The sequence below is a fragment of the Heptranchias perlo genome, chromosome 26 (assembly GCF_035084215.1).
Source record: "Heptranchias perlo isolate sHepPer1 chromosome 26, sHepPer1.hap1, whole genome shotgun sequence".
NCBI classification, from domain to species: Eukaryota; Metazoa; Chordata; class Chondrichthyes; order Hexanchiformes; family Hexanchidae; genus Heptranchias; species Heptranchias perlo.
The window spans coordinates 33,719,497-33,742,940 of record NC_090350.1 but is presented as its reverse complement, the minus strand read 5'-3'; the positions used below and the strand labels follow the sequence as shown (position 1 = coordinate 33,742,940).

At 43.7% G+C, this 23,444-nt stretch overlaps 1 protein-coding gene across 1 annotated transcript in view; it reads left to right on the top strand.

The window, feature by feature from the left end:
* Positions 1-9,663: 9,663 nt before the first annotated feature.
* The window catches only part of dnajc8 (DnaJ (Hsp40) homolog, subfamily C, member 8), a 36,761-nt gene continuing 22,980 nt past the window's right edge, over positions 9,664-23,444 (top strand). Inside the window, exons 1-5 of the mRNA XM_068006740.1 lie at positions 9,664-9,780; positions 13,570-13,671; positions 15,130-15,186; positions 17,293-17,359; positions 18,399-18,493. Coding sequence (XP_067862841.1) covers positions 9,691-9,780; positions 13,570-13,671; positions 15,130-15,186; positions 17,293-17,359; positions 18,399-18,493 — 411 coding nt within the window. The 5' untranslated portion in view covers positions 9,664-9,690. The remainder of the gene's footprint in view (positions 9,781-13,569; positions 13,672-15,129; positions 15,187-17,292; positions 17,360-18,398; positions 18,494-23,444) is intronic.

Here is a 23,444-nt window from a genome sequence, read left to right as displayed (position 1 = left end):
CCGTTCGGACGGAGTTCCTCCTCGGCGCCAAACCTCGGAACCTCCCTCGGGGGGCCGCGCCTCACAACCTGAGCCGTCTCTCGGAAATTCCCTCCGTGCCGTTTCACACCGCGCGGAGGGATTTCCTGTACGGGCTGCTCCTGCACACCATCCACTTCCTCGCCCTCGTCTCTCGGCCGGACTCGCCCTGGCGTGCCATCCTGCCGTCCGGCGGAGACGGGGGTCCCCAGTGGGAGGCTCTCTATACAGGGGTCCTCCCGTGTTACTTTGGGGATCTGGGGTGGAGGGTGGCGCACGGAGCAGTCGCGTGCAACCGGCGGTTACGCCATTTCACGGACACCCAGGCCGCTTGTGATTTCTGCGGCCTGGAGGAGTCCGTGTTCCATCTGTACACTGGGTGTGCGAGACTGCAGCCCCTGTTCCATTATTTGAAGGGGCTGCTCCTCAAGTTCTGGCTGCGTTTCAGTCCCACGCTCCTGATCTTTGGCCGCCCGGTGAGGGGGGGGGCGGGCAGGTCGGTGGACGTTCTCGTGGGCCTGCTCCTGGGCCTGTCCAAGGTGGCCATCCACAGGTCTAGGATGATCGTGGTCCGTGGGGGCGTTCGCTCGGCCTGTCTGCCTCTCTTCCGCGGAATGCTCCGTGCCCGGGTGGCCCTGGAGATGGAGCACGCGGTGTCTGCCGGTACGCTCGAGGCTTTCCGCGACCGGTGGGCACCGCAGGGGCTGGAGTGCATCCTGGACGAGGAGAATAAAATTTTAATTTGAACACTTGGTTTTGGTTTGTTTGGTTTTAGTATTTAAGCACACCCCACACCCCCCCCTTCTTATAAAAGGGGGGCCTAATACACAAAAAAAAAGACAAAAGACATCCACAGGTCTTGGATGCTCGTGGTCCATGGGGGCGGTCGCTCGGCCTGTCTGCCTCTCTTCCGCGGAATGCTCCGCGCCCGGGTGGCCCTGGAGATGGAGCACGCGGTGTCTGCCGGTACGCTTGAGGCTTTCCGCGACCGGTGGGCACCGCAGGGGCTGGAGTGCATCCTGAACGAGGATAATAAAATTTTAATTTGAACACTTGGTTTTGGTTTGTTTGGTTTTAGTATTTAAGCACACCCCACAAAGAAAAAAAAAGACAAAAGAAACTTATCAAATCCCCTCAGTGCTGCACTGAAGTGTCGGGCCTGGATTTTTATTTATTCGTTCATGGGATGTGGTGAAGGATGTGGCGAGGCCGGCATTTATTGCCCATCCCTAATTGCCCTTGAGAAGGTGGTGGTGAGCCGCCTTCCTGAACCCCTCCAGTCCGTGTGGTGAAGGTTCTCCCACAGTGCTGTTCGGTAGGGAGTTTCAGGATTTTGACCCAGCGACGATGAAGGAACGGCGATATATTTCCAAGTCGGGTGATGTGTGACTTGGTGGGGAACGTGCAGGTGGTGTTGTTCCCATGTGCCTGCCGCTCTTGTCCTTCTAGGTGGTAGAGGTCAAGGGGTTTGGGAGGTGCTGTCGAAGAAGCCTTGGCGAGTTGCTGCAGTGCATCCTGTGGATGGTACACACTGCAGCCACGGTGCGTCGGTGGTGAAGGGAGTGAATGTTTAGGGTGGTGGATGGGGAACCAATCAAGCGGGCTGCTTTGTCCTGGATGGTGTTGAGCTTCTTGAGTGTTGATAGATTCTGTGCTCAAATCCTGTATCTTCACAAAAAAACATACCTGTACACTGAAAAAAGCAGCTTCAGAGAGGCAGGACAGGCTGAGGTGGTATCCTGGTATCTGAATAATTGTATTCTCGATTTTTGGTTATTTTAAGTGGGTCATTGACTGTTTAAAATAGCGCTCAGTATAATTTTAAACCCGGAGATGATACTTATGCACCTACTCCTATATATATACCACATAGAGAAGTTGAGGCGAACAGTATAGATGCATTTAAGGGGAAGCTAGATAAGTACATGAGGGAGAAAGGAATTGAAGGTTATGTTGATAGGTGAGATGAAGTAGGGTGGGAGGAGGCTGGTGCGGAGCATAAACACCTGTATAGACCAGTTGGGCCAAATGGCCTGTTTCTGTGCTGTAATTTCTATGTAAATCATAATATTGTTGGCAGTGTCTACTATGCACTGCCGTCCCTGCGGTGCCCACCGGTCGCGGAAGGCCTCAAGCGTACTGGTGGACATCGCGTGCCCCTTCTCCCAAGCCACCCGGGTGCGGAGAAAACCGCAGGAGAGAGGCAGGCAGCCGGAGCGACTGCCCCCACGGGCCATGTCTAACCCAGACCTATGGATGGCCACATTGGCTAGGCCCAGGAGCAGATCCACAAGGAGGTCCTCCAACTTGCCCGCCCCCTTCCACACCGGGCGACCAAAGATCAGGAGCGAGGGACTGAAATGCAGCCAGAAGTTGAGGAGCAGCCCCTTCAAATAGTGGGAGAGGGGCTGCAACCTCTCACATTCCATGTATACATGATACACGGATTCATCCAGGCTGCAAAAATTACAGGCAGCCTGGAAGTCCGCAAAGTGGTTTAAAAACCTATTTGTTGCCACTGCTCCGTGCAACATTCTCCACCCCAGATCTCCAATGGTGCAGGGGAGGTCTCCTGCTTAGAAAGCCTTCCATTGAGGACTCCTGCTTTCCATTGCAGAAGCAAAATACTGCGAATGCTGGAAATCTAAAATAAAGTGCTGGTTTTGCTGTTGCCATTTACATATCCTCTGGACCCATCTTTTGTTTCTTTATTCTCCCATTACCACCCTCCTTTTGCATTGCACCATCATCCCTTTTGTCATTTCATCATCCCTGCCCTCCACCCTATCGCAGACCTTCCCTTTTTTTCTTTCCTTGAAAGGAAATTATAGGGTAGATCGAGAGAAACATTTTCCGCTGGTGGGGGAGTCTGGGACAAGGGGACATAATCTTAAAATCAGAGCCAGGCCATTCAGGAGAGAAATAAGAAAACACTTCTTCATACAAAAGGTGATAGAAGTATGGAACTCTCTCCCACAAAAAGCAGCTCAATTAATAATTTTAAATCTGAGATTGATAGATTTTTGCTAGCCAAGGGTATTAAGGGATATGGATCCAAGGCGGGTAAATGAAGTTAGGATACAGATCAGCCATGATCTCATTGAATGTTGGAACAGGCTCAAGGGGCTGAATTGCCTACGCCTGTTCCTATATTCCTATCTTTACTGGGGGCCCTGTATTTTTGGGCCCCTGGGCACGGGCCCTGTAGGTCAGTGTGTTAATCTGTCCCTGCCTATTAGTTTTTTTATTCGTTCATGGGATGTGGGCGTCGCTGGCGAGGCCAGCATTTATTGCCCATCCCTAATTGCCCTTGAGAAGGTTGTGGTGAGCCGCCTTCTTGAACCGCTGCAGTCCATGTGGTGAAGGTTCTCCCACAGTGCTGTTAGGAAGGGAGTTCCAGGATTTTGACCCAGCGACGATGAAGGAATGGCGATATATTTCCAAGTCGGGATGGTGTGTGACTTGGAGGGGAACGTGCAGGTGGTGTTGTTCCCATGTACCTGCTGCTCTTGTCCTTCTAGGTGGTAGAGGTCGTGGGTTTGGGAGGTGCTGTCGAAGAAGCCTTGGCGAGTTGCTGCAGTGCATCCTGTGGATGGTACACACTGCAGCCACAGTGCGCCGGTGGTGAAGGGAGTGAATGTTTTGGGTGGTGGATGGGGTGCCAATCAAGCGGGCTGCTTTATCTTGGATGGTGTCGAACTTCTTTAGTGTTGTTGGAGCTGCACTCATCCAGGCAAGTGGAGAGTATTCCATCACACTTCTGACTTGTGCCTTGTAGATGATGGAAAGGCTTTGGGGAGTCAGGAGGTGAGTCACTCGCCGCAGAATACCCAGCCTCTGACCTGCTTTTGTAGCCACAGTATTTATAAGGGTGGTCCAGTTAAGTTTCTGGTCAATGGTGACCCCCAGGATGTTGATGGTTGGGGATTCGGCGATGGTAATGCTGTTGAATGTCAAGGGGAGGTGGTTAGACTCTATCTTGTTGGAGATGGACATTGCCTGGCACTTATCTGGCGTGAATGTTACTTACCACTTATCAGCCCAAGCCTGGATGTTGTCCAGGTCTTGCTGCATGCAGGCTCGGACTGCTTCATTATTTGAGGGGTTGCGAATGGAACTGAACACTGTGCAATCATCAGGGAACATCCCCATTTCTGACCTTATGATGGAGGGAAGGTCATTGATGAAGCAGCTGAAGATGGTTGGGCCTAGGACACTGCCCTGAGGAACTCCTGCAGCAATGTCCTGGGGCTGAGATGATTGGCCTCCAACAACCACTACCATCTTCCTTTGTGCTAGGTATGACTCCAGCCACTGGAGAGTTTTCCCCCTGATTCCCATTGACTTCAATTTTACTAGGGCTCCTTGGTGCCACACTCGGTCAAATGCTGCCTTGATATCATGGGCAGTCACTCTCACCTCACCTCTGGAATTCTGTACAAAATAGGATGCATTCCTGAATAGCTGAAGGGGTTGCTTCTCAATTATTGGCTACACTTTTCACCAATTGGGCTCATCTTTAGTTGGAGGACCTCCTGGTGGGTCTGGTCCCAGGCTTAGAGAAATCCACAAGTCCAGGATGTGTAGGATTGCCTTGGGAACAGGAGTAGGCCATTCTGCCCCTTGAGCCTATTTTGCCATTCAATTCGATCATGGCTGATCTGTACCTCAACTCTATTTACCCGCCAGGCAGGATATCCTCAACCAATAAGATCTTACATGCCGGGGTATAACTGGTTTGTTAGAAACCTCCTGCGGATGGTGGAGACCACAAGGGACTGAATATTTAATGGACAGAAATTCAATAATTGTTATTTGGACTAATTGCCATTATTTTAGTTTGTACAAAGCATGTGTTTGTTTTATTAGTGGCTTCGGGGAGGAAGGGGAAGGCACTTGTAACCTTTTCCATCCAAACCAATAAGGAAACACTGGGTTGCCCCAGTGTCATCAAACAAAAAAACAAAGAAATGTGCCCCCCTTTTAGAGGGGCACAACTAATAAAGAACTAAACCATAAAAAAATGGAAACTTAAATAATAATATTATTACCAATGTCTGCTATGCACTCCAGTCCCTTCGGTGTCCACCGGTCACGGAAGGCCTCAAGCGTACCAGCGGACACTGCATACTCCTTCTCCAGGGCCACCCAGGGTGCGGACAAGACCGCAGGAGAGGCAGGCAGTTGGAGCAACAACCCCGATGGGCTGTGTCCAACCTAGACCTGTAGAGGACCACCTTGGCCAGGACCAGGAGCAGAAAGGCACTTGTAGATGTTCTGGTGGGAATGAATTTTGTCCAAATCCATAAATTGCTATATCTGTACAAAACAGGACACACTCCTGGAGGCTTCCTGTCATAACTTCTGAAAGATCATTTTAGCTCGCGAAAGGAAATCAGTGTGATCATTTGCAGAAAACATTTTTTTTACAAGTGTGCGGCAATAGAATTAACATTAGAATGTCAACAAATACAGAAATCTGATGACAGACGGATAGAAATCTGTTAACTTCATAGATTCCCTGGAATCCCCTTGCCAACCTGTTAGGATCCAATTTGAAAACCAATGCTTTAAAGGGAGAACGATATAAACATTTTAGGGAAAGAGGGATGGTCTAGCTGAATTAAAATTTACAGATTACCTATGACCAACAATATCTTCTGATGAAGGATCCTACCAAAATGTTAATCTCACATTGTTTCTTAAATGCTGACTGACCTATTTCCTACATTTTCTGTTTTTTTTCCCCTGGATTTCCAGAATTAGTTTATTTTTAACTATAACAATTATTGACCTTAGGATCTTGATCGAGGGATGAAATAAAATCAACCAGAGTTCTCACACCTGATCGGACTCGACATGAGTCAGCCTCGTCAGGATAGGAGAAAGGAAATTTCCAAAAAGAGATAATTTGCAATTTCATTTATCTGGTACTTTAACTACTGTAATACATAAGTAATTGTACAGAATGTGTCATCATAATGACATTATTTCATTGTGGATTATATGCACTCCAAGTGAATTTTTAAGTGATATCTAAAATTAATAATTGAAAAATGCATTGTAAAACTTAGCAAACTGCAAATCTGTGCAGGCTACACTCGAGTACCAAATGTGCTTCTTTTCAAACTGTGAGACACATTTTATTACCTAAAACGAGTAAGTCTAAAACTGTTGGTTTACGATCAGTTTGATAGATGACATGTTGGCATGAAGACTGATTTTTTGTGTTTCTTCTACTGTGTAGAGCTCCATCAAGTGGTCAAGCCAAGAAATGATTGAATACCAAATATGGCTGGAACACAGAATGCTATTACCAAGGCAGCCAATCCACTGGCTATTAGGTATTGAATTTATTAGTGTTCCAAATGGATCTCCCATGGCATTGCTCATAGTTAGTCTGACGTCTCAAGTCTGGTTGTGATGTATAACGGCTAATCTTTAAGACCACTGCTCAAGTACTGCTTGTAGGAATCTAGGTAGTGTAGTCACTGTTTTTATGTAGAACACATGGCAGTAAATTTGCACACACAAAATCCTACAAACAGTAGATGAAATAAATGACCAGTTAAACTTGTTTTTGATGGTGTTGGTTGGGGGAGCATTTGTCACACCTTTTCCATTATGCTATTTCTGGCACATCTGCCTGTGTAACAACTGTCTGACAAACTTAAACACGATGTGGAGATGCCGGTGATGGACTGGGGTTGACAATTGTAAACAATTTTACAACACCAAGTTATAGTCCAACAAATTTATTTTAAATTCCACAAGCTTTCGGAGGCTTCCTCCTTCGTCAGGTGAACGCCCCAACAATGTGCTTCAGCACTAGTCTCAGAAGAGCACCCCGAAATGAACAGTGTGACACTTTTCCATTTTCCACACCAACCATTCTGTGATTTCCTTGTGATATTACAGTTTTCCGTTTGGATCCATGTCCAGTAAGACTTGGATTGAGACTGGCAAACTCATTTCACGTGGGACGCACACAACTGCAGACAGAGGAGACTTTCAGTGGATTTGAATCAGGATCCCTGAGGTGAAAATCCAATATTTAACCCAGTGCCTCCCCCACCTCGGGTAAAATATATAAAACATATTTATTTATACAACTTGGAATTTTGCACCCAGGTTAAGGGGAAATTGAAGCATTGGACTTTCCAGTTTATTTGTTTCCTTTTCACTGCTGAAGGTGTTGAATCTTGTTGGGGTACGGTTCCACAAGCATTCCAGTACCTTGTCCAAGTGGCCATTACTCATCTGTGTGCTTAGCAGGCTATTCAACCATGAAGGATATCAAACCAAAGACAGAGCCTATGCGGCTGACTCTTGGTGACATCATCTGAAGACATGGGGTCAGGTTCCACATGTACACTGATGCCTCGACCCCGCCACAGCTTGTGAGTGCTGGATGAGCCACAATTTCCTCCAATTCATCCATCATCTTCAAATCCCACCATAAACTCCATACCCTTGCTACTGTTGTTAACCCTCTCCCTGGCCACTGTCTCAGGTTAAACTACTGTTCGCACACTCGGCATTCTATTTGACCCCAAGCCAAGCTTCCAACCTCATGTCCTCTCCATCACAAAGACTGCCTACTTCTATCTCGGTAACATCGCCCATCTCCGCCACTGCTTTAGCCTATCTGCTGCTGAAACCCTCATCCATGCCTTTGTCATCTCCAGACTTGACAATTCTAACGCTCTCCTGGCTGGCCTCCCATCCTTCACTCTCAATAAACTTCAGCTCATCCAAAACTCTGCTGCCTGTATCCTATCCTGCACCAAATCCCCCTCACCCATCACCACTGTGCTCACTGACCCACATTGGCTCCCGGTCCTCTAATACCTCACATTTAAAATTTTCATCCTTGTGTTTAAATCTCTTCCTGGTCTCGCCCCTCCTATCTCTGTAACCTTCTCCAGCCCTATAATCTTTCAAGAACTCTGTGCTTCTCCAACCGGCCTCTTGTACATTCCCCTCTCGCTTAGCCCCACCATTGGCAGCAATGCACTCAGCCATCCAGCCCTAAACTCTGGAACTCCCTTCCATTACCTCTCCGTCTCTCCACTTCTTCCTCTTCATTATTTTGGACCCATGGTTGGAGTATAACCTGGACCAACATGTTTTCTCTTCCCACCCCTGCACCGTCATTTCTGGAGTCCCCCAAAGATCCTTCCTCAGTCCCCCTCCCCTTCCTCATCTACATGCTGCCTCTTGAAACATCATCTGCAGATATGGGGTCAGCTTACACATATATACTGATGACACTCAGCTCTACCTTTTCACCATTCCTCCTGACTCCACCACTGCATCTGTGCTATCTGGCTGCTTATCTCACAGCCAGTCTTGGATGAGCCGTAGCATCCTGAAGCCATCATCTTTGGTCTCTGCAACAAACTCTGTACTCTCACCACCAACTTCCCCATCCCTGGCCACTGTCTCAGGCTGAACCAGACTGTTTACAACCTTGGGAGCCTGTTTGATGCGGAGCTGAGTTTCCTACCTCATATTCTCTCAATCACAAAGATCGCCTACTTCCAACTCCTTACAATTATTAACTCCAACGTTACCTGCCTCTGCCCCTACTGCATTACTTCCACTGTTGAAACCCTGATTCATGCCTTTGTCATCTCTAGACTTGAATACTCCAATGCTCCCCTGACTGGCTTCCCATCCTCCACGAACTTCAGCTCATCCTAAATTCTGCTGCCTGAATCCTAAACAAATCCTGCTCATCCATCATGCGTGTTCTCGTTGGCCTTCTTTGGCTCCTCAAATTTAAAATCCCCATCCTTGTGTTTAAATCCCATTGTGGCCTCACCCCTCCATAAATCTTCCTCCAGCCCTACATCCCCTCCCATACAATCTATTGCCTCTCTTTTTGCCCCGGTATTGGCAGCTGTTCCTTCTGCCGCCTAGGCCCCACGTGCTGTAATATCCTCTCTAAACCCCTCTGCCTCGCCCGCCTCCCCCTCCCTCTTGTTGATCTGAAAACCTACTTCTTTGGCCAAGCTTTCAGTCAGTTCTCCTAATCTCTCCCTCTTTGGCTTGGTGTGCTTGAGACATTAAAGGCAAGGAAAGGCAACCATTTAGAGCCTTCCCGCCATTGTATACCGAGGGGCTGCAATCAGGGAAAACCACCCCCCGGACAGAATGTAAAATTCAAATTGATGTAATGTACCTGTATTGAATCTGTAATCAATAATCTGTATTGAGTGTAATGCAATGAGACACCCCAGAGTGTCATGAACTGTAATTATCTACAATGTGTTATTGAACTGCACTTGATGTAACCTGCAAATTGTGTAATCTGTATTGTGTACGTTTGGAATGTGATATGAGAACTGTATTGTACGTATTGCTGCAAATTTTATGAATAAAGTATATTTTATGAAAAAAAATTAAAGGCAAGGCGCTACATAAATGCAAGTTGCTGTTCAAATAGTTTGATGTTTGAGCTTACTTGGCGGGGTGAAGTGTTTAATGATATAATTTATTTGGCCCTTTTTTTTTGGAAAGTAAGGTGAAGCTACGACCAGCAAAGGAGCTGCAGCTGAGAGCAGTCACTGTGGCGCCTCTGCTCCTGTCAATCAACTGAGGCTGCGCCGCCCGCGAGCGCCACTCAAAGGTTGGCGGTGGAGCGGGTCACGTGCTTTACTGGGGGAAATGGCGACTCACAGTGGAGCGGCGTTAGGCAGCCCGGCCCCCGGGGTGGATTCCGGCGGAGAGGAGGCTTTTAAAGTGTTTCTTACCGAGGTAAAAGGCTGCCGCTTTTAAACGGCGCTGTCTGAACAGCGGAGGGGTGCGGCTGAGTCTTCGTGGCGCCGGCCCGGCCGACGTGACAAACGTTTTCCTTGGAAAACGCGATTGTAGCCTGAGGCCTAGGCCCTGGACTGGACTTGAGTTGTTCATGTTTGTGATGGAATAGAAGCACCTCTCTCTTTCTGTGTGATTTCCTTGCCGAGTAATTACTTTATTTTGCCCAGTGTGCTTTTAAATGCAAACTGATAGCTCATTTTGAGTAACATTTTGTATAATTTATATAACACCCAGACACTCGAGTCAAGAGACATTCAGGTTAGATCTTTATCAAATGTGGCTTTTTTTATACAGTGCATCTCGAAAGCGTTTGACAACTTAGTGGGTAAACCAGAGGTGCAGAGCAATTTTGGGATCGATCCTTGGTTTCCACTGATCCCAGTTGGGGCACTAAAATTCACTTCCATGTCCCAGGCTGAGGAGGGGAGAATTCAACAAGGATTGGCACTCCTGATCACTGTCCAGTGATATCTCCTGGATTGCGTATGGGTGTTGGGTGAGGATAGTATTGAATATTTCTAGATTTTGTTCTTTCAGATTTGCATTGTGCTTGGAGATCTTTTCATCCATATTGCATTAGGCTGGAGTATTGGTGGTTACAGGCCTGACCTTATGGGTGGCAGTGCGAAGACCCATCACAGGTCATAAACTAATAGCATCATGTGGGAGGTATAATGTCTGACTGGATGAAGGTATTGAACAAAGCTCTGTTTGGGGAGTGGGTTTGAGGTGTCAGTGCTTGGTCATCTGTTGCTTCTAACGGCATGGTTATCAAAAGCAAATACAGGCTTGTCAAATTTGACAAACAAAAAGTAGGGGAGACTGACTCAGCAAAGGATTTACAGAAGGGTTTAGATTGGCTATGAAGTTAGGAAGATGAATGTCAAGTTCCATTTAACACTAGTTAAATTATTACACTGTCTAATATTGTGTTTCTCATATGTATGCAATGAATTGGATTGAATTAGCAGGGGAGATTTAGAAAGGGACCTTTGACAGTGTGATCCTGCCTCAATATTGTGATGGTTTGGTTGCTAGACTATGTGCTTAAGTCCCAGAGAGGGACTTAAGCACATAACCCACAACCTTCTGACTCATAATTTTCAATGTGCAAAGCAATTTTTAAGAGCAAATGCAGTATTGTGATATCTTACCAGTAGAAGTCTCCAGAGGTTATTTGAGAGCTCTTCTTGTCAATTTTATAAATGGCAGCTCTGATTTCATCAGGCAAGATTCCTACCAGCGCAGTTGATGATGGTTGTAATGGCTGATCCATCATTTAATTTACCGTCTCACAGATCCCCATGCACCCACCCACAATAATAAGAACGTGCATTTACGTAGCACCGTATCACATTTTCATCATGCCCTAAAGTCTTCACAATCACTGACTTACTTTTGAACTGCTGTCGCTCTTGCAGAGGCAAACGCAGCAGCGAGTTTGCAAATAGCAAATGAGATGAATGACTAATTACTCTGTTCTTGGTAGTGGTTGAGGTGTGGATAGTGGCCAGGTTAGTGGCAAAACTCTGCCTCTTTGAATAGTTCATTGGGACCATTTGCCCCTGAACAGGTAAATGGAGCCTGAGTTTAATATCTAATCTGAATGATGGCACCTCTGACAACGCAGTACTCCTTCAACACTGGACTGAAATGCCCACTAGGTTATGTGCTCAATTTCTGGAGTAGGGCTTGAATCCAGAAAATTCTGACTCCGAGGTGGGCGTGCCATTGTGAGTCAAGCTATCTAGGTTCTAGTAATCTAATTGTTTCATTAATTGATTTCATAGACTATTTGTGGCGGAGCTGGCAGATCAGTTGATGGAGCAACATCAGGACAGTTGTAATTTTTAAAAAAGCATTCAGTTGCACATCTGTGAAATTGACCAGTTCTTTTATTATATGCTGAATTATGCCTACAGAGGGCCGGTTGGTCCTTTGTTGGCTTATGTAGGGCTGTTGAGGAAGAAAATCCAACTTTCAGGTCAAACAGGATTTAGTAAGTGGACTACAGATTATTTATTTACAGAAAAGATGGGAGGCCTGCCTCCCAAGTGAATTTAGAGTTTTATTTGTGAGGCATTTGATTGGATGGAGTTTCACTGTCTGAGCATTGGAAAGGGCATTATTAATTTTTAGCTTAAATTTGTAAACCCTGTCCCCTGCACCCCCGTCCCCTGCACCCACACCGGCCCTGGCCGTGATAGTAGGTTTTCAACCACCCAGGAATTTTGTGCTGTTGGAATGTTGGGCAAGGCATTATGGTGCTTTGACTGGATGTTCTAGAGGCTTGGCAAATGTCAACCGTGATGTATCTTCCTGTTGTTTAGAAGTAGCATAGTGTTTTTGTTGCACAATAAAAACAGAAAATGCTGGAAAAGCTCAGCAAATGAGGCAGCATCTGTGGAGAAAGAAACAGAGTTAACGTTTCAGGTCGAAGACCTTTCGTCAGAACTGCCACCTAGTGTTTTTGTTGCCTTCGTTTAGATTTTGACTGGCTTTTGTCTGCAGCTGTTCACTACAGAATCTGAAACACGTGCATGATGCAAAACCTTTTGGCATAGTTGGTATCAGTCAAGTAATCTTGGTGTCTTAGGACTAAAAAACGATCATTTTATTATTACTTGAGCCATCAATAGTTGAGATGTTTTTGTGTCTCTTTAAAAATGCTAACTTGTGTATTTCCAACATTTTGGTTTTTGTTTTAATAGACACTGCTTAATGCAATTTTAGTCAAACAGGTACTTTAGGATATGGTGTCCAGCACTGGCTCTCCTTGCTTTTCACCTAACTAGGAATGAACGACTGATGTTTACTGCACTATATAGAATATAGTTCTTACAGTAGGACCTTAAACAGATCCAAAAAGATCTATATTGCAGAGCTTTCCTTTCTTTCCCACCGAAGATCAGGTTGAGGTTGCATGCATATCACAACTGTGACGTAAGAACGGCACGCACAGCACGTAACATACACACTGATATCATGGATGTTATGTACACTTAAGCAATGGGAAATTTCAGGGTTTTTTTCCTTCAAATTCACCACCCAAGGTACATTTGGCAATTTCTTGATGGAAGTCAGCAAAACTGATATAAATCCATAGATATGGTATACAGTGATCTTCTCTTCAGATATTTATTTGGAAAATGTATCTAATCTATGTGTATCTATAAATATGATATAAAATTAGAAAAAACCTCAGCACAGTGATTGGCTTCCTGATTGATGAGGAAAGAAACATTATTGCTTTTTTTAGCCTTTGCTCTTGGTACCTCCTGAATCTCAGCAGTCTGGCCGAACATTGTAATTATGTCATCTATTTTGAACTTGTTATTCTTGACCCATTCAGTCTGTTACAATGTTATGTTGCTTCAGTATTAGGATGCTGCGCTGGTTAATTGCACTTCATTTTTTATTCCTTATGGATATGTGTTCCAACCAGAAGAGCCTTTCGATCTTCCCTTCTCATCTGCCCTTCTGTTTTCCTAGTACGTTAAGTATAATGCTTTGACACAACAGTGCAGTATTTCAAACTGATTATTTCTTGTTAATATCACTGCAATCTATTTTGTACGTAGTCATACATTTTCAAAGATGGCTGGGCATACTAGTGTCCTCCTTAGTTGTCGATTTGTTTTATCTCTTATCTATAAAAGATATATTTGTAAGTGTTAATAATTTAAAGGAACATCCTCGGTAAATGCGATCTTTATGTTCTTACAGGTTAAGCAGATTGAAAAGAGGGACTCTGTTCTAACCCCAAAACAGCAAATTGAAAGACTGACGAGACCTGGATCTACTTACATCAATTTAAATCCATTTGAAGTAAGTCCATTTCCAACTTTTGCAGTTTTTTTTTATTTGAAGCATGTCTGAAATCCTGATAATCCTATGTGACACTGACCGTGGTGCACTATCCCTCCTCATCCTTCTCAACCTGTCTGCAGCCTTTGACACAGTTGATCAAACCACCCTCCTACAACGCCTCCCCTCCTTTGTCCAGCTGGATGGGACTGCCCTCGCCTTGTTCCATTTTTATCTATCCACTCATAGCCGGAGAATCTCCTGTAATGGATTCTCTTTCTGCTCCTGCACTGTTACTTCTGGGGTCCCCCAATGGTTTATCCTTGGCCCCCTCCTATTTCTCATCTGCATACTGCCTCTCGGTGACATCAACAGAAAACAGGTCAGGTTCCACATATATATATAAACGACACCCAGCTCCGCCTCGCCACCTTCACCGCTTACATGGTGTCAGGCTGCTTGTCCGACATCCAGTACTGGATGAACATAAATTTCTTCAAATTAAACATTAGGAAGACTGAAGCCCCCGGCAAAAACTTTTCCCTAGCTGCCGATTCCATCCCCCTTCTTGGCCGCTGTCTCAGGCTGAACCAGACTGTTTGCAACCATGGCATCCCATTTGACCCTGAGCTGAGCTTCCGACCCCATATCCTCTTCATCACCAAGACCACCAACATACATCTCTATAATATTGCCTGTCTGCGCCCCTGCCTCAACCCATCTGGTGCTGAAACCCTCATCCATGCTTTAGTTACCCCCAGATTCGACTATTCCATGGCCGGCCTCTCACCTTCCACCCTCCATAAACCCTCGCTGACCTACATTAGCTCTCAATTCACCAATGCCTCAAATTTTAAATTCTTATCCTTGTGTTCAAATCCCAACAAGGCCTCGCCCTATCCTATCTCTGTAACCTCCTCCAGCCCTACATCCCTCCGAGAGCTCTGTGATCCTTCATTTCTGGCCTCTTCACGCCCCCACTGGCGGCTGTGCCTTCAGCTGTCTGGGCCCTAAGCTCTGGAATTCCCTCCCTGCCTCTCCACCTCTCTTAAGATGCTCCTTAAAACCTATCTCTTTGACCAAGCTTTTGGTCACATGCCCTAATGTCTCCTTTAGTTCTGTCAATTTTTTTTGTCTGATTACACACCTGTGAAGTGTCTTGGGACATTTTACTACGTTAAAGGTGCTATATAAACATAAGTTGTTGTTGATCTGGTGTATTTGGAAGTAAGCTACCAATTGCCTTTGTTTTCACATTCAGCAACCTTGGGTTCTAATTAATGAAATTAACATTCTATAAGTTACATATAAATATTAATGATGGAGTCTTCGTAACATGCTTACTTTTGCACTACCTCGCTATAATAGCTACTATCCAACTTGGATCAGTTCACTCTAATATAGCAATTTACTAATTAGAAACAAAAGCTTAATGCATTATAGTACCGTAGTTACTAACGTATATGTTTTGTTACACAGGTATTGCAGATAGACCCTGAAGCAACAGATGAAGAGCTGAAAAAGAGGTTCAGACAGGTAGAAACATCTCTGTTTGCCATGCTACAGGCTAAGATAGCAGCAGATCTTAGGTACAGTCGACTCCATTTAAGTGAGTGAATGAATAAAAATTGAAAATTCCAAAACATTTTTTTATCTACATCGATTAAGTTTTGTTAACTGAATTTTGTTTTGCTTGAAAATTCTTGTTAAGTGAATATTTTTCTTTTCAAATGATATATATGTTACCTTGGTTAGAGCCCAAATTATGCACAGTCATCGTCTGAATAATTTGTTGCATGGACATCTGTTGTTTCAACAATATACCATACCAAGTTACAGCAAGTTAACGGAAATTACAAATGCCGCCCCCTCTTCCACCCCCCCCCCCAAAAACCACGATGGCTCAGTTGGTGAAGGCAGAGTGCAACTGAGCCACATGGACCAGAAGAATCCAGGTTCCATTCCCAGCCTGGGCAGCAGTTGGGGTATCAGCACTCTTGCAGGAAAGTGCGCGTGTGGGGACGTCAGGTGAGATCAAGGTTGCCTGACTGTGATGGCCCCCATGTAGAGTAGCCTGCTAATGTCTAGACTTGCATATGAAGACTAGCCTCGGGAGTGGTACTGGAGGGCTGCCGGTGCTCGTGAAACCATACTCTAGCATGAGTCAACACCTTCAGGAGAAAATTAGTCTGAGAAGAATTTAGGAAACAGAAAAAGTGTGCAGTAATTGTGTCAAAGATAATCCTTACTAATATTTGACTGCACTCTTGAGGGAGATTTTGTGGGGAAACAGGTTATTCACTTAACAGGAATTGACATTACTAATGCTGATTGTTGCTTTTAGTTGTAAGAAACATTACTTTGAAGTTATCTATGATTTATTGAAATAAAAGTAATTTAATCATGTTAAAGAAATTTGGCAATGCATTTTATTTTAATTCACTGGGGCCATATCATGCACTAGACATAGCATATCCTTTACTAGCCTATGAAAATCTACACTTTTTTTCAAATTTTCTCCCCTCCTCAAGGTGCTGACTCATGTTGGGGTATGGTTCTCTGGGTGCAAGCAGCCCTCCGGTACCTCGCCCAAGTGGCCATTCTTCAGCTGTGAGCCTAGACAGTGAGTATCGTCAGGCTACCCTCACCCAGCGTCCACACGTGTGTACTTTCAGGCAGTGGTCACTGGATAGTGATCAGCAGCGAGAACTCTGGCTTTTTTTTTTAAAACCTTCCTAATCTGAGCACACTTGAGGCCAATTGTAGTGCAAAACTACAATTCCAGCTCAAAGCAGCTAATTCAGCACAAACCAGGCATCAGATTTGGGACCTTCCTGGTCTGTATAGCTCAGTACCTTACCAGGCAGTATATTTGCTGATTGAGCTATCAGTATCAGCAGTAGGATTAATATTTTACATGGTGTCACTACTTGATCCTTGCTGTGGGTTGGCATTTAAGTGCAATACTTTATGCTCTGTCAACACAATGTTATTGTACACAATGTAGATATCTTTGCAATTATGATGTATTTAAAGTTGCCTGGCATATTTTTGTATGTTTTTGCACTCAAACTAGTAGAAGTTGTGATTTTTGAGTAGCCTTTGCTCTCTCTCGGCATAGTGGGTCCTTGTTTTCTGCAATAAGTTCCATTCGTGCTTCCATTTTAGTCTGTGTTGCAAGCAGACCTGAGCTAAGGTTTATTTGGCAGCCTTAATTCAGTATCTGCAGGGAGTGCTTTTGGATCCTTTCAGTTTAACAAAGATTGAAATGGGGGAGGGAAGGAGGGGGGAAATGCAGCTCAAAAACTGAAAGTATAGCTTTGCTTTTCTCCTTGGGGCAGGTGGAGAAGATGCAAGCAGCAGGAAGGGTTTTAACATTTTAAACTTTGGCTGCTGAAAGCTATGAAGCAAACGGGGAGTGAATTAGGAAATGGGAAGACTTGAATGAAGGCAAACGGTGAAGAGTAGAATGGGAAAAAAATTAAGAATACTCTTAAAGTTGTCAAGAAGGATTAAAGCATTTCATGCATTCAAATGTGTATTTCCTGCCCCCATGTGAAAATTGCTACACTAGTGATTTCTATAAAACTCTAATAGCTTGAATTATGCATGTGTTATAAATAATTTTCTTCATAATTCCAGCTGTCAATCTTGGTCCATCCAGACAAAAATCAAGATGATCCTGAAAGAGCGCAGAAGGCTTTTGAAGGTAAGCAAACACAACCTTGGTAAGAATAAGACTCGCAGTAATGGTATTTTTGTGGATCTTTATAGCGTATATTTGGAAAACTAGACAAAAGTTCAGATGACAAATTCATTATTAAAATGAGCCCTGTGATAGGATTCTTTATAGTTTAAAATTCAATTGGATACAAATATTTATTTAGTTGATCTCAATTAGGGCTCAGTGCTTAGCGTCCATCGGTCAGGCTGTCCAGCAACCCCTCCTGAAAGTGCGCACGCATGGATGTTGGGTGAAGACAGCATTGGACTTGGATATGATGCCCTGCAGTTAAATAGCCTGCAACACTGTCAGTGCTCATGCATAAATAATGGACATTTAAAGAATGTCCAGCATTTATTGAACTGTACATGAGCAAGGAATCAGTGCCCCCGGGAGAGGAGAAAACTCACATAGAAAGAGAAAGCAATCTTCTATGACTGCCTAGTGGGTAAAGGCATCACCTAGTACACTAGTAAGCTGCACAGACATGGAAGGTCCCAGATTTGATTCCCCATTTCTGCTGAGGTTGCTGATCTTGTCCAAGAGCAGCCCTGCAGTTGGCTGTATTGCCTCTGGGCTAAGCGGGGGAAAAATAAGCCAGGATGCCTGCTGATTGCTATCCAGTGATTCTTGCTGGAAAGTGTGTGTGGACGTTAAGTGACAGCTGTGATGCACTCCAGATAGAATAGCTTGGCACACACTGCCTAGGTTTGCAAGTGAAGAATAGTTAATCATAGGAGTGTTTTGAGATCTACTCAGTGCATCTGGAGAGAAAGAAAACAGCAGTGTCAAAGCACCCCTACCACTGTTCCAACTGAGATCAGCTAACTTGGCACTGATTATGTATTGTATCTGCAGCCCTCTCATCTGCATGGCCCAGTACCATATTGGCGTCGACTTTACCCACTAGGCTATCCGGGAAGCTGGGAATGTACTTTTTGTTTAGGAAATGAGTTGCAGGACATAACTTAATTCATATCTTATAACCAAAATGAAATCCTAAATTTTCTTTGCTTCTCAATAGCTGTTGACAAAGCTTATAAGATGTTATTGGAACCAGAACAGAAGAAACGTGCTATCGATGTGATACAGGCGGCAAGGGAAACAATAGAACACAATGTAAGCAATAATTTTAATCACTTGGGCTTAATCCTGAATGGCACAGTGGTTGGTATATTTCTCGATGGCAACAAAATTCGTACAGACTCCTGTGCTTGAGGATAGAAGAATTTGATCACTGTGTGATTTCTTCCCCCCCCTTCTCTCTTTCTCCCCCCCCCCCCCCCCCCCCCCCCCCCCCAACACCTTCTGTCCGTTTTGTTTCTATGGCACTATCTTGCTGACCTGAACAAATATTTACAAGGCATTATGTATTCAGAAAATTTTCAATAGTTTTGCAGTCTTTTTGGTGATGAAGCCAACATTGTTAATGAATTAAAAGTTTAACAGCTTGGTCATAAGTAAGTATGAGCCTATGTGCCTTCTCGATTAAGCAGCACATTTTGCATACTCGGACTAATTCAAAAACTAGTGTTTTGGAGTTTGATTTTTAGGTAAGGCTTCAATTTGTTCGCTGCCTGGTGTAGTAATTTGTTCTTACCATTAGATAGTGCCACAACAAACTTCTACACTATTATAATCTAATCTAATTCCTCCAATTCCATACAATAGTGCTTGGCATTAGTATTCAGCTCGTTCTCCTCACAACAAGAGATGCATTTCAAAAAGTGTAAGCTAATTACAGGGTCACCCCGGCAAAAGTCAAATAATAGTGCAAAATAATTTTTTGATGGTGCAGATTCAGAAAAAGAGAATTTCTAAAAAGCAGAGTAGAAAAACGGAGTGAAAGGAGTAGAAAATTAAAATCCTTGCACTACACCAACAGGTTTCACTGTTGCAGAGGGATCATAAGTGGCTTTTGATTCCCAAAGAGATGGGAAAGTTCCTATAATAAATGCATGTTAAATATGGAACACAGATGGTGCTTTACTTATCCAATATTTTGAGGATACAGAGACAAAATTCAATATGAATGTTTATAGCTTCAAGTACTTATTTAATAATTTTAAAAACAACCCATGTATTAATTATTGAAGTGCAATTTACTTAACCATTATACCATTGCACTTCAGTTTTTCTTTTCTTTCCCTTCCTGTCTCAAATGTAGTGACTAATGCTGGACAAAGATCCATGTGTTGTTCTATTTTTGTGTCTGACCAAAGTGACTTTTTTTTGTATGAGAGTCTGGATAGTGAGTGAGTGCAGACTATTCAAATAGGTCAATCCCAACTGAGCCCAAGGCAGTCTCCCCTGACTTCTGAAACTGCCTGCTGGATAGTGATCGGCTGTGGGATCCTTGGCCAGTTTCCGTTTGTTCCTTTCCCTACCCCAGGGATGCTAATAGTTGCATCTCTATTATGAGATTGGCTAATCTAGTAAACATCAGAATTCAAACCTGGGGTCTTCCTGATCTCTCCAGTTCAGTGCCACACCACATGGTGCAATCACCCATTGGTGAGCGAGTATTCCATTAGAATAGGTCGGTCTCTGTGAACTCCACTTAGTCATTTAGCATCGTTAGAGTTGTGGTGTAATAGTTTTTTTATTAAACCAAAAGAAATTCTGTAATTTACAGACTGCTTTATTAAAGAAAACTTTGCATCTGGTAACAAATTTTAAATCAATTAACAGTGGAATATTTCAAGTCAAAAACCACACAACCATTTTTTTCCTTCACGATGTAACAGCAGCTCCATCCTTGGGTTGTCTTTTTTTCCTTCTACATCATTACTGTTCAAGATAAGGTTCAATTCCGATAGTACAGTTTTGCAAGATCCAGTTTCCAACATTAGTAGCACAAAAGAGGTCGAACTCTAAACATAAAGAAACATGAACCCTTCTCTGCCTCATGCACCTGTGATGCCTTGCTTTAAATCACAACTTTACCGCAAACAAATTTTGGTAGAGCTCTCCGCAGAGGGTGAAGAGGAAACGGCTGCTTTGTGGTAACTCATTATGGATGCAAAATTGTTAGATGCCATATCTAGTGGTGGTACTTCAAGCTGCAGCATGATTCTATCTTTTACTTTTAAGAGTAACCAAATGTACAACAAGTCCTTCGATAAGTCTGCTTTGATGTCCCTAAACACCCTTCCACTTTCCAATCTATTTTTGCAATTCTAGGATTTGTTTGGGGTTATGTCAGTTCACTCCTTGTGTGCGTGCCTGTCTGCCTCCCTCTCTTTCCTTCACTCCAATATCTCCCTGCTACATCGGAGGACATTCCATTCGAGCTTGTTCGGAAGTGGAGCTGGAGACACGACTGTATGCTTTGTGTGCAGTGGGGGTGGATGGGTGGATCGGAGAGTCTTGTGGCTGGTGGGCTTCCGCAGATTCCTGAGGCAGGTCCTCACTGGAGGGTGAGCAGCAGCAGATTTGGGAGCAGGAGTCAAGTGGCAGCCTGCTAAGCTCTACTGGATTTTTGGAGCAATTCTTTTTCCCCATTAGAAGCTCCTTGCCAGGCCATTTGAAATTGGGTCGTGGGCCAGGGATTGAACACCCTTTCTCCAAAACATGAATTGCTCCTCCCCAAATCGGAGTTCTAGTGGAATCAGGTGCAGTGTTTTTACCAACTGTCAGTGCCTCAGGGTTGGCCCGTTGGTGATGTCCAGCAGCGGTCCCTTCAGCACTTCAGAATCGTGGGGGTGAATTTTCGGTCAGAAAACGGCTTCACTGGAAACCAATATCAGGCGGGGTGTAAAACAGGAGGCCGATCCACTGCTCCAGCGGTAAAAGTGAAGGTTCATCCATAGAATGTTACATCACAGAAATAGTCCATTCAGCTCATCAAGTCTTTGTCTGTGTTTTTCCCCACGAGCTGCCTCTCCTCCCGGCTGTGCTGGGTGTCTCTCTGCACCTCAGGTGAGTTTCCACCTGAACATTATGTTTAAATTAAATTAACGATTAGTGGTGGTATTTTGCTCAAACTGCACCTTGCTGAAATTCTGCAGCCTTCAATTAATAAGCCTTTTTTAAAATCCTTATGACAGTTGTTCTTGCAACCGCCTCTCGTGGTTTTCCCTACACCAGGCAGGGGATATGGGCGCTGCCTCAGCAGAGCCTGCATAGTGGTGGCGGTCTGGGACTGTACAATGGTAGCAATTCTGATGGAAATCCTACCCTCATTTGATGATGCGAATGCTCAACTTGCAAATGTGTGGCCCGGAGCCCTTGGACAGCAGCCCAAACCCATCTGGCATTGACTTAAGATGCATATTACGGCTGGCAATTCAGTTCTTTCAGGCTCAGCTGCAGCACTATTCAATGCTCATATGGGTAAATAGGACACCTATTAAATACATAAACAGACAACAGGAAGTCACTACTTGCCAGGTAGTTGCTGGTAATGCCAGGTGGCTGATCCCAGCAGGAGTATGATTTTGCCTAGAGTAGACCTTGAATAAGAAAATAATTCTGGAACCAAGGGCACATACTGATCTGATTTGCCTTGAACAAGAACCATCAAATCAGAATGTTCTGTTCAGAATGTGGGAGTCCATTTTGATGACTACCTGTTTCTTAGCAAAGAGCGTGATGAATTAGTTTCACTCTTGTACTCTTTACCAAAGTGATTATAGCAATCAAATGGGACAAGACTTGGGTGTTTCTGATCGTCCTATATTATATTCCAGATGTTTTTTTCTTTGCCTTCTCCCATCCATTTTAAGTGTACATTCACATATTATATGAGACCATCATATATTTGGGTGTCTATTCACACAAAAATTCTATGAAACCCGTGTACATTTTGATTGTGTGGTTCTTGCAGGAGGCATGCATTGACACATCCAGGGAAATATTTTTTCATCTTTTATTCCTTCTCTCAGAAATGTCAGAAATATTACCATCCAGCTCCAGCCAATCTGTCCTAATAGTCTGCTAATAGATGGGAAATCATATAGTTAGTAATTTTGAGTAAGTGAGAATATAGTCAACACTGCATTTGAGTAACACCTACATTTAACACGTTTGGTGTGGCATGATGTTGTTCATAATGTGCAGGGTTGATTGTATGTCCACTTGAACTGTGAGTAAAGCCCAATAGTAGTTATGGAATTTATCCTTTTAAAAATGTCTAGAGCTGTATAATGTTAAATAAAGTACTGGTAGTCACATGTCTAGTGGTAATGGTGGGAGCACTTTGAGGTGATGAATTGAGACGGTTGTGTTGAAGCACATCATGCAGCATTAGAGCATGTAGGCTGAAATGCAGTTTTTTTCCATGTACCAATACATTATGCCTAGTGTCAACACTGGGATGGACTATCCTCCATAGCCACTTATAAGTTAAGTTTCTTCATATATAGGTTGATAAGTTTATAATAATGGGGCACTGTTTTGGTATAGGTACAGAAGACAGTGAATGATAAAAGATGGATCAATACCATTTCAATATTGTAATATCTTGTTCTTTGTGATTTATATTCATTATATTCCTACCTTCCCTTCTTCTGGACCTTGAGTCTCCAGTTCAGTATTTAACTAGTTTGACTGGAAGTCCAGTGACCAAAAATGCTGGTAACGTTGGAATCCAGAGTGTCCAAATAAACTCTACTCCTGTTAATTTGAAGTTGTATTTTGCTTGGGAAAAAAAATTCAAACTATCCAACAGTTAGTATTGAACAATTTTAATAGAACAGCACAGGAGGTGTTTTTTGCACAATTTCAATTCAAGTTAACAGATAATTCAAATTAAACAACTTCAAATTAAAAGTAAACTACGGATCAGAAAGTTGAAACTGTGCTGCCCAATATTAGCCATTAACATTAACTTATTACTAACATATAGCACAATTTCAACCCAGAATTCTGCTATAAATGTAATTTATTCCTCCTTTTTTAGTTATTTGAATGTCAGATTTATGAAGGGTATTTATTCTTCCACTGTTTAATCTCATTAAAACTTTATAACTAGAGCTGACTTTTATGATGCAACAGCTCAATAGTTTTTATTTCACAAATATAATGTATTACTTTCTTCCCATTTTAATAGATTTTGTGACTCAATCCT